Source organism: Papaver somniferum, unplaced genomic scaffold (genome assembly GCF_003573695.1).
Source record: "Papaver somniferum cultivar HN1 unplaced genomic scaffold, ASM357369v1 unplaced-scaffold_80, whole genome shotgun sequence".
Taxonomy (NCBI): Eukaryota; Viridiplantae; Streptophyta; class Magnoliopsida; order Ranunculales; family Papaveraceae; genus Papaver; species Papaver somniferum.
The window spans coordinates 498,616-510,830 of NW_020650971.1; the positions used below are offsets into that span (position 1 = coordinate 498,616).

The 12,215-nt window shown below is 35.6% G+C and overlaps 1 protein-coding gene across 1 annotated transcript; it reads right to left on the reverse strand.

Annotated features, from left to right (window-relative positions):
- Positions 1–764: 764 nt before the first annotated feature.
- Positions 765–5,208, reverse strand: LOC113344840 (telomere repeat-binding protein 5-like). The gene is made up of 9 exons (XM_026588741.1): positions 4,969–5,208; positions 4,154–4,316; positions 3,205–4,060; positions 2,818–3,072; positions 2,653–2,732; positions 1,956–2,197; positions 1,515–1,829; positions 1,362–1,425; positions 765–1,252 (listed from the first exon to the last, which is right to left on the reverse strand). Exons 2-9 carry the CDS (start codon positions 4,232–4,234, stop codon positions 1,082–1,084), a joined length of 2,064 nt encoding a protein of 687 aa, XP_026444526.1. The 5' UTR covers positions 4,235–4,316; positions 4,969–5,208; the 3' UTR covers positions 765–1,081.
- Positions 5,209–12,215: the final 7,007 nt, after the last annotated feature.

Consider the following 12,215-nt stretch of genomic DNA (forward strand, 5'->3'; position numbering starts at 1 on the left):
CAGCATCTTACAAATTGCACCCTTTACCTCTAATCTGAATAACAATGTTACCCACTCCATCCATGGGGCTGGTAATCTCACAGAATTGTCGTGCTGCGCATAAACCGTCCTTGTCAGCAAGTTCACAGCCAATGGTGAGGTATGCAATAAGAAGAAAAAAATGTAGTGCAGTATCTCGCGGTGGATCGAGGTTATCAATACATTTTTCCTATAATCTTCAAGCTTGGTGTTTCGAAGATCGATTGAGATCACACGAAGAGACTCGTCTGAAAATCTTATTCCATGCCAATCACAGCAGTTTCCATGTTGGACCCTCTCTTGTCAAGATGACAATCGATTGGATGGGTCATCTAAAGATGACTTAAAGTTTAGCAAAGCCCTTCTTTCCTCTTCATGGGACGCATGAGAGAATAATGGGCACAGAGATGTTGATCAATAAAAAGAGCAAGAAATGAAGAATCAGAATTTCTGTTACCTGAGTAGTCTTGTTGAATGAATTCATGGCTAACTGAAAAATAAATCAACTCTATTATTTGATTATATGAAGCTTATGAATATGCAGAATGGGTCGGGTATAGGTTTCAATTTTTCTTGCACATTTCAACAAACAATAGTCTAAAGAATATGCAGGATTATGTTCTTCTGACAGAAGAATCCATCTTGGTCTGCCAATCAAAAAGCTTACAATGGCAAATCGAATGCAAAAAAATTATTTCAATTCTTATTCTATGCAACTTGTGGAAAGAATCGAATAAGAAAATGCGAAGGGAAACATGCGAGTTATCAATGTCATGCTAACAGACCATTGTTAGTTAGCATTGACTTATTCTGTCATCATTTACAAATGCATCAAATCTCGTTCTCTCACAACGAGAGGAGACGAAAAACCCCATTAAAAATCATGGTCAGTGTCAGCAATAATACACAATTTTATTCGGTTTCTTTTTTTTTTCCGGTTTTGTTTTTCTTGTTTTTTCTTTTGCACATTTTTACAGAACTGTAATCAACTGTCTCTCTCTTTTCTGTCTAACCCCCCCTTTGTACGACAAACCGTGGATGAACAAGTATGGTGGTGACCAGTTCAGAGCAGAAGGCATGTTTCATTCTGTTGCCTGACCTGTTGCTTAGCTTGCTGCTGAGTCCAGTAAGCGTGAGCAGCGAGAACTCTATCCAGGAGATCCTGAGGAACTGGTTCTCCTCTTCTCTGCTGCGGAGATATTCTTGCTGTATGAACCAATGTTTTCCACTTATCCTGTAGACGTCCAACAACACATGATTAGCTCAACAAAATCAAGATCGTATAGTTCACAAAAACTTGGTTCTGGTTAAGAAATCGAAAGTGGAGCAGGAAAGTCTGATACCTTAAGGTCAACGTAAGTCCGATGTTTTGCATTATCAAAAGCACGTATCTTAACATCACGCCACCTGAAGAATGAGAAGAGTAATACAGGAATAAGACAATGTCCATCAAATTGTATTCAATGTGGAGATGGAAGTCAACACCAAACACGCACCTTCCAGTGCCAAGCTTCTCAACTGCTAGCACAAGTGCTTCTACTTCATTGACAGAGAAAGGTCTTCTGATACGGCGCTGAGCAAGTTCACACCTTCTAGATTTCCTGTGTAATGGGAACATTGCCAGTGGATCCATACTCAAGGGTGGCACAGCAACCAGAGCTCTGGAATCTTCAGTAATTCTGCCAGCTGAAGTGTCACTAAGAGACGGAACCGAGTCGTGATCACTGTCCATGAAATTTCCAGTACCAGTCATACGACGATACAGTGAGGCACCGTATATATCTGCATCCGAGGGAGGAGTGCTCGGATACCTGAAAATATAAAAAGAAGTCGGTCCTAGCTGGTGAGAATAAACCTCACTCATCAAACTTAAAACTTTCAAATGTAAAATACAAATAAAAGAAAATTCAACTAATATACTCAAGTGCTTGCATTACCTAGTTAGTGGCTGAGGTGACTCAGCAGGCATCAATCGTGCAGGATGATCAGGGTGCATAGATGGCTGACCAATTGCAGGGTTGGGCTCCAGTGTAAAACCCAAATTATCCAGCTCCTCATCGTGGGATATTCCTGTCTGTAATAGAGTTTTGGTATCATCCCGAACCTTGTTCCCCTTAACAACTACACCAACATGTAATCCTCCTCCTAATATCGCATTCACAGCTTCCATTACCGACCTCTGCAAAAGAATAATACAAAGAAGATGAGATAACGATGTGTAATTCAAGAATCAGCAACAAGCATCAATAGTCCTCATCGAGACAGGTTATATGCCTGGCTGAAGGAAAATAACAACCAAATTGATATATCCCTAACCCAGTCTACTGGAAACAACTATGGAACCAACAAGGATGTGTTTGACCAGCATACCCCGTATTTTTATGACTAGAGAAGCTAATCTCATTCCGCTAAGTGCATTAACTACCAAACATCAAGTTACATATGGTATTCAAAAGCATAAGGAGTTTTTAAGCACTAAATAAACATTTACATACGCCATCTTTCTTTGCACAGAACCAACAGTACAATCAATTTCACCGTAAACTCAATGAATCAGGCATATGCAATAAAACAGTGTGTCGCTGACACAAACAAAACGTAAGAATTTTAGTACAGTAGCAAAGTTTCAAGTACCTTCAACGAACCAACAGTTGCAGTTTCAGGAATCTCGATAAAGAGTTCTGGGACCCTGAAGGACTTGATACAAAGCTTCACTGGTAAATGAAGAAATATGTATAAGACCTCAGATGTCAAAACAACTCAAGGAAAACAGAAACACCACTTGTGTGGATCTCCTACCATGAGAATCCCTGGAATGGGAGGATGTTTTTTGACCAGAAACTGAAGATGATGCTCGGCTGGCTGCACCTGCACCACTAGTGTCTCCATCAACAACTTTCTCCAGTGACTTGGATATAATCTCATTATTCATCCCTCTTCCATATGTCAATCCTGTTCTTTGACCAAACACCTTTCTCCTCTTGAAAGAAGTGTTCCTCTGTGACCTTTGGCGGGTGAAGCCATTTCTCCTGTTTTGGAGAATGAACTTCATATCTACACAAAAGAAGTACAGATTAGTATCAGCTGCAATGAGATTATGATTGCTGCTTCACAAAGCAAACAGCTAAACACCATGTCAACAGAACATGTCCAAACATATTTACACCGATCACAAAAGCAGCTTACCAGCTCTAGAACGCTCCGCATCCTTCAACTTTGGTGCTACTTTCCAGTATTTGTACGCCAAAAGCTTCCTTATCCTACGATCTCCGATACGTGGTGCTTGCCTGAAGTACCTTGTATCTTTGGAGCTGGGCTGCGTGCACCCAGAAGAATTTTCGTCATCATCTCTACTAACTACTTTTACATCATCCCGCATACCGAGGAAAGAACCGCGAGGAATGTGGTTGTCACTGCACGGCGGCACCTCAATGCTACTGTCAGAACTAATCAATGCAGGAGGTTTGTCATCTAATTCCATTAGATCATCTGTAATGCTGATGTCTCGGGCAGTTCCGTTAACTAGTTTACCAATATCTAGAGACTTTGCTTCTAGCTGTCTCCCTATCCTATTAGCTACATCACTTTCACAGGATTCTCCGTATCCAGGAGAATCAGTCTCCATCTTCACAACTTTTACAAGTTCATTCATGTTATTCACATTAGCTGTCTCTGTACAAACAACTCTCCCCCCATAATTAGCAATATCGACATTTGAAGACACTCCAACACCAACTTTATTATGAACAACTGGGAACGCATTATATTGGTACACCTGCGACTCAACTTGAGCAGCTACAGTAGTCTCATCCGAGCTACCCTGCTCATGGGATTCCACTTTAACAACTTTGAGTTCATCCTCTTGTTGTTCTTGTTTGACATTTTCATTTAAAACGACACCGTCACAGTTCACAGCAGACGCGTTAGTGGAGTCAGAAGAGCTTTCCTTCTCTTGTAATAACTTCCCAGCCACCGTAGCAAGCAAATCAAATGCACACATTGAATTGTCATCAACTTTCTTTTGGAATACACTGCTCCTCCCCTACATATCCCAAACAAAATACAATCCTTAACATCCCATGGCAATGCAACAAACAAAAGAAAGATGACGAAGGAAATTGTGCAAAGTACTTACCCTAGCTGATCTCGATGCACGAGGTATAACTGGGACCTGGTAGCCATTGAATCCGTAATCCAACCTCTTCTGCAACACCATAATCTCAAAAACACATTCTCCGGATCAATTCTCACTATCTATGAACAACAAACACCAAAGCATTCTCCAGCAATCACTTGAGCTAATAGATCACAAGAATTTAAACCTTGTCAGTAAACAAAACCTAAAATGAATCAAAGCGAGGTATAATTCAGGGTGGGCATATGCCCCAAACCGATCAAAAGCATATCTCAATTCAATTACTTAACCAACAATGATCACCAAGTGGGGTCTCAATGGAGGGGCGTATGCCCTCAAATTATCAATCCATATCTCAAAATGTTAAGATCCTACAGATCTCAAAGAGATTGAAACTTTTGGGGGTCTTGTGAGATCATAAAGATCCCAAAGTGCAGTAGGGGCCAATGCCCTCCCTGACGTATGCATCAAAGCATGGATCAAGTTTCAAAAACAAAAACCCTTTTGAGAAACTACACAAACCCTGAGAAAAACATCAAAATTCAAACAATTACAATAAAATTCAGTACACAAAACAGATCTGATCAATCAGGAAAAGATGAGATTTTTAGAACACATTTCGATCACAAATTTTTTTCTTACATCAAAAGATGGATCAAGATCACAGAAACTATATCCCATCTGGGGTTTATCAAATCTAACCCAGAAAAACTCAAAATTCAGAAGAAATCAAACACCCCACACCAAATCTTCACCTAAAATCCAAAACCCAGAAATTTTTCCACAAAATTAACACAGAATTCCGATCTACTCACCGTGTAAACACCAAATTCTTCCACAATTCACAAACCAAAACCCTGTAACTTGATGATCAGAACACAGATCTTCAAACCAAAAAAAAAAAAAGGATCAAATTTTTACGAATTTCTCAGAACCCAAATTCGCTGAATATCTGAGAAAACAAACATTTTTTTTAGAGAATTTTTAGATTTCAATGAATTGTTCTGGCTCCCAAAACCCTCTGAAACACCATTATTTTTCTTTCTTTCTTTTCTGGTGTTGCTTAAACCCTCTGGGTTTTCTTTATATTCCTTTGACTACCGGTTACCGGACCAACAGGTCAAAGAAACTACTTGGACCGGTTCTTTCTTTTAAGTTGATCCACGAATCTAACAGATGGACGACACGTGGTGTGATTATTAGTTTCTGATGATTATTAGAAAGAAAATGGAAATTTTTGGAAAATAGATATTCTAGCAGCTAACTGTTTGATTAGGACATTATTTCTAAAAATTAAAAAGAGTAAAACTATATTTACATGTTTGCCATTTGTTAGTAAAAGTATATTTACTCAAAGTATTTTTAATTCTGATTCTTAATATGAAGGTGAACAAGCAAGAACAGTCGTAATGATAGATTTTAAACGCTTTTGGGTATGAAAGCTCAGATTTGGGACTGTGTTATACCGGAGACCAATTGTGTCAGGTTACGACTTCCTAATTCGCCCTTCGGAAAATTGATTTTTCAAAATTTTCAAGCCAAATAAATCTTACTAAACGAATGCTCATCGATTTATCCCAAACTGCTTTATAAGCAAGCACACACAATTTTTATATTTCAAGGGTGTATCGTTTTATTGTGAGAATACTATATTTCTTTCCAGAGTAGTCGGGTACATTTTTGGCTTGCAAAAATATTACTAGATGGGAAAAATGTAATTAATAAGTAGTTTGTTTGGATACCATGAAAAGAAATCAATCTTATAATCAGAAACAAAATTATTTGTTTTACAAATTCTGACTTTTTTGCTTTTAAAATCATCTTAATTGTGTGTCCCAAACTAAATTCTGATTTTTTGCTTTAGGAAACGAAAGTAATTTTTGAAGTGTTGTGTGTGTGAAAACTCATTAATTTGGGCTTTATTATACTGGAGATATATAACTAGGATACAAAAATATTATTAGCCAACAAAAAAAATAACTCTAGTAGTTTGTTTAGATGCTAAGAAGATGTCAATCTCAAAAGTCCGAAACAAAAAGAATTTGCTTATAAAAGAATAACTTCAGAAGCGTTATCCTAACCGACTATAAAAAATATAAAAGATAAGTATTCTTCCCTTAATCACAAAAAAAAGAAACCCGAAATGGCTACAGCCTTCATCAAATATCCCGGTTCACAATCCTTTGGATGAATGCTAATTTAATATCAAACTTGATGTTTCATAAAGAGAAAATTTATACAACTAGAATATGATTGTGAACCCAAATCCATGAATTGTCTATTAACATAAAATTATGTAAACAAACCTTAATTTATGACGGCAAAAAGGGTAACATTTTTCTTTTAAAGAATTAGGCAATCTTGGAATAAAAGTATATCCCAAATTAGTATTAAAAAATACTAGATTTATTACCAAAAAGGAGAAACTATATTTGGATACAGTAGTTTGATAATTACAACCACAATTTCCATTTGGGCAGATACGTCAGAATCAAGAGCAATTCCAAATTCTTTGAAACTCTAATTAGGTTCGTGCTATTTCCACCCATCAGTGTGCCTAAAGATATACTACCATACAATTAGGTTCTTTGCAAGAAGGTACCTAAAAAGAGCTACCAACTAGCCTCACCTGTACCACCAAATCTTTTTTTAGTCAAATAATGTCTAAGGTGGTCACTCTAATCACTTGCAAGAAGAAGAAAATAGAAGGGAAAAAAACCATTAGGTCGCTTGTTTATAACATAATCGTCGCATTAAGATCATGAAACATCTGGATTCTGGATGTCAATAATAAAAAAAGCTATTTCTCGCATGTTACGATGAAAACCTGTGTCTGCTAATATTAAAATAAAGACAAAATATTAAATATATTGTTGGCATATAACCATTAACAAAAAAAAAGTTGGAGTTTATAATCACCGTTGATGCTGTGGTATCCAAGCTAGTGGGAGCAAGGAGCAACACCATAGATCTAGGGGGCAATTAGCTAGTGCGGTCCCATTTTAATATTTGGAGGCAAAAGAATAATAGAGGAGAATATACGATCCAATCCAAAGAGAGTTTTCCCTATAATAAATTTGAGCACATCCATCCATAGTAGATGTAGCTCTTTAGTGTCCATATAAATATAAATATCGTGATTTTGATTATAAGAATGAAGAAGATAATAGTATTGGGAGAGAATGTCATATTCAATCCCAAAACTTGACAAAAATATATATATATTTATCACAACTTAATTTGTTTTTATTATTATTTTCCATAGGTCATTTTCTTGAATACGAACTTGTATATATTGATGTGCATTGTCATCAGCTTTTAATGTTTGCTACACACATACATAGGACTTGATGTAGCACATACCAACCCAACTCCATTTTCTATTGGTTGCAATTTTTTAGCATGACCATCAAAATGAACCCATCCTAGGATCTTCTCTTTTTTTAGGTGACTTTGGAACAACGTAAATTTCATCCGGTAAAAAATGTCCCTAGCACAACATACGCGAATCTCACAGATGGACGACACGTGTTATGATTATTAGTTTCTGATGGGAATTAGGAAGAAAAAAAATGGAAATTTTTGGAAAATAGATATTCTAGCAACTGTTTGATTAGGACATTATTTCTAAAAATTAAAAAAGAGTAAAAGAAAAATAAAGTATATTTACAGCTTTGGCATTTGCTAATTAAGAAAGTTGTTGCAAACGATGTTAGAATACGGGCATCCAACTCAAAACCAATTGGCAATGAATGAAGAGGCCCAAAGGATTATAAATCGCAGGATCTTAGAAACCCAGACAATGTGGGACTAATAATCTCAACACGCCCCCTCACGTGTAGCCTCGTTGGGTCTAACACGTGGAACAATAAATCGGGTAACGCGGAGTAAAGGTGCGGTCATTTGACTCGACACAAATAGCCTGCTCTGATACCATGTTAGAATACGGGCATCCAACTCAAAACCAATTGGCAATGAGTGGAAAGGCCCAAAGGATTATAAACCGCAGGATCTTAGAAACCCAGACAATGTGGGACTAATAATCTCAACAAACGAAGCTCCGTAAAAGACAAATGCACGGTCTAATTTTATTCTCAATTCTCATTCTTAATGCAAGGGTGTATATTTTTGGAAAAAAGAAAAAACAAAACTTCTAAAAAAATATATATTTTATATAGAGGTGCATTCTAGTATTTTATTTTATATCTTGATTTCCGAATAAAACAAGCAAGAAAACTCAATAATCTTGGCTTTATTATACTGGAGATAAATAATTGGGATACAAAAATATTACTCCCCGAAAAACGAATAATTCTAATAGTTTGTTTTGATATATTAAGTAGATGTCAATCTTGAAAGTCTAAAACAAAAACAATTTTCTTAAAAAAAAAACTAATATTTTGGTTTTTAGAAATCATTTTGATATTATATTCACAAATTAATTTACCGACTTTTTTACTTTCAGAAATCAAAAAAAATTTCTGAAATATTATCCAAACATGCTATAAACCGATATAGAAGATAAGAATTCTTCCCTCTATCACAAAAAAAAAAAAAAAAAACCCGAAATAGCTACAGCGTTCTTCAAATGTCCCGTGTCACTAACCTTGAATTTAATATCAAACTTGGTGTTTTATAAAGAGAAAATTTATGCAACTAGGATATGTGAACCCAAATCCATGAGTTGTGTATTAACATTAAATTATGTAAACAAACCTTAATTAGAAAAGTGATCAATTATTAAATCTAATCTCAACATAATCTTAGTTGAACATAAGATTAGTATTAAATGAAATTAGCAACTTAATCACTAAAAGAAGTACTACTATTATTTTAGAACTATATATTTGAAATTATTGTTTCTATTTTTTTAATTCTATTTATGACGGCAAAAAGGGTAACATTTTTCTTGTAATGAATGAGCCAATGAGGATATCCCAAATTAGTATTAAAAAATAGATTTCTTACCAAAAATGAGAAACTATATTTGGATACAGTAGTTTGATAATTACAACCACAATTTCTATTTGAGCAGATACATCAGCATCGACAGCAATTCCAAATTCTTGTTATTTCCACCCAGCAGTGTGCCTGCCTGAAGTTGCACCATACAATTTGTCTTTCATATTTGGTTTCTTTCATTTTTAATTAAGAAGGGGTGGATGCAAATTAGGTTCTTTGCATGAAGGTACCTAAAAAGAGCTACCAACTAGCCTCACTTGTACCACCAAATCTTTTGTTCAGTCAAATAAAGTCTAAGATGGTCACAAAAAATCATTAAGCGGCTTATTTTTTTATAAAAATAGCTATACTAAGATCACCAGGCATCTGGATTCCGAAAATAAATAATAAAAAGATTGATCGTATCTCCGAACGAAAAGGCATCTGATCACAATGAAAATTTACATTTATAAACTGTAAATTATTTACTAATCATTAAATGGAAGACAAAATCTTAAATATATCGTCGGTGTATAACCATTAATAAAAAGATTAGAGTTTATAATCAACGTTGAGCTAGTGGGAACAAGGAGCAACACCATAGATCTAGTGCGGTCCCCTACAAGCCCATTTTAATATTTAGAGGCAAAATAATAATAGCGCAGAGGAGAATATACGATCCAATCGAAACAGAGTTTTTTTGTATAATAAATTTGAGCACATGGTGGTGATCATCCAATCCATCCATAGTAGATGAAGAGAGAAATAAACTGCGCTCTTTAATGTCCATATAAATATATTGTTGATTTCAGTAAGAATGAAGAAGATATAGATAGTATTGGGAGAGAATGAAGGTATGGTTGTCATATTCAATCCCAAAACTAGACAAATATATTTATCGCAATTTAATTTGTTTTTATTATTATTTTTATTTTCATGGGTCATTTTCTTGAAAAAGCAGCTTACGAACCACTTTCAGTTGTATATACTTTATCTGAATCATCATCAGCTTTTAACGTTTGCTGCACGCATACATAAGGTTTGATGTTGCACATACCAACCCAACTCCACTCTCTATTGGTTGCCATTTTTTATGTGTAATTTAGTATGACCATCAAAATGAATCCATCCTAGGATCATTCACCTTCACCTAAAATAGTTGGTATCCGATGACGTCCGAGGAACGTGAATATCCTCGATAGAAAAAAAAATAATAATCTCAAAAATCAGAACCAAACTAATTTACCTGACGCAAAGTTACTTTATTTTGGTTTTAGAAGTCTTTTTGAAATAATTTCATCAAGTTGACTTCTTACTTATTTATTTATAAAAGATGTTTCGAAGTAACAATTTCATCAAACCGACATTTTTTTTTTTTTTTTTTGACTTCTAAAAGTAAAAAAGACTACTTCCAAACACCATTTGGAGAGACCTAGGATGCCATTTTGACTTCTAGAAGGAAAGTCTTACTCAGCATATACATCAGGCTCCCAGCTATTGCATTAGGTAAATCCAATGTCAAGAAGTGCTCGAGATAGTCTATGCACTCAAACCGGACCAACTTGGCACAAAAATAAAAGACCATCATGGAAACCATTGACCTTACAAAGCCCATCCTCCTTATCATGGCTATGCATCACGTCACATCATCTCACGGACTTGATAGATAAAAATTGAGAGTAAAAGAATTTTATTTTATTTTATTTTATTTAGAATAAAAACAAAGAAGAAGATAAATAATAATTATCCATGAGATAATGTAACAGCCAAGAGATTTAACGGCGTTTTAGATTGCTAGATAAGAGGGGGTCGGTCGTTGGATAATGTAAAGCAAAGAAAACGGGATTTGTGTGGTAAGAAACAACGGCGTTAAACCATGAAATGAAACCCACGACAGTGACGGTTATTCCGTTACATTGCGTAATAAAACCGTTTTCTTTCCCCCACTTTATTCGATTCCCAGTGTGGAGAAAACAACGGGCTCTCCAGTAAAACTTTCTAAACAACCACCGGTTTATTGGGTAATCAGTTAGTATTTTTTTACCTAACTTTGTGTAACGACACGTGTTGAAATACTAGTACGAAATTACACATTTTCAGCCGTAAGTGTTGAGGATTTAGAGACGTACTGGATAACCAATGGTACATGCTGCTCGAATCACAAATGCTGTCGTGCTATTCATGCATAACTTGGTTGACATGTTCACTCAAAGACTTCACCGACCATGATGCATGTTTCTAGCTCACAAGTTAAAACGTTTATGCTGGCATCGGCAGGAAAGCAGGAGGAATAGGGTTGGATGTCAATGACCTGAATTCAAAATTCGTCGCAACCTGAACTAGGGTGTGGGGGTGGAGCCAGCCCAAAGCAAAGAAGTGCAACCCAAGCTGGCTTTAAAGCTTAAACTAGGCCCAATAATTAGTATTAGGTTATTTACGTTTCTGATTTTATTTCTTTGCACCTATACAAAAAAGATTATCCAAACCAAATTTTTGCATCGTCAACTTAGAAATTTTGGCTCCTAACCCTACAAAATTGCCTATTGATCCAAAAATAAAATTGGAGAAGCAGCAGGACAGAATACACATATCTTAATGTGCACTATATGGTGAGGTGACGTGAGGGAGAAACTCGTCAGCACCAAAATAATTATCTATACAAAGGAAAAAAAATGGCAAGCTAAATCACCTGACCGAATTGGAGTATACCCAGATTAATTGGGGTATACAAAAGTTAAACCCATCCAAGATAGTGCGCCAAGGGGTGTCTAAAAGATGTAGAGGACCAAATTGCTGACTTTTCATACTTTCATAATTGAAAGTGTTAATTCCTTATGTAATTTTGAGTATGAAATCACTTAGCATCTTTGGTTTGTACAAGTGTTTGTCTAGTATGGTTTCATTTCCGTTACAAAAAAAAAACCTCAAAAATAATAACACATAATTCATAAGTTCAATCCAAATAAAACCTAATTTGGGAATTTTAATTCAACTAATTAACTAACCAAATTGATTAATCTAAACAAATTATTAGTGTTAATTAACCTTGCTTGATTGGGGTATACCAAATGAGACGAAATAAGGTCATTTTGAAGTAAAAAAAAAAGCATCTTAACCAAAT

Excerpts from the sequence above, each read along its gene's own strand:
- LOC113344840 (XM_026588741.1), bottom strand. The coding sequence starts at position 4,234 with ATGGTGTTGCAGAAGAGGTTGGATTACGGATTCAATGGCTACCAGGTC. Across the intron at positions 3,073-3,204 it reads TGCGGAGCGTTCTAGAGCTG|ATATGAAGTTCATTCTCCAA; the intron begins GTAAGCTGCTTT and ends TCTTTTGTGTAG. Across the intron at positions 1,830-1,955 it reads TCACCTCAGCCACTAACTAG|GTATCCGAGCACTCCTCCCT; the intron begins GTAATGCAAGCA and ends TTATATTTTCAG.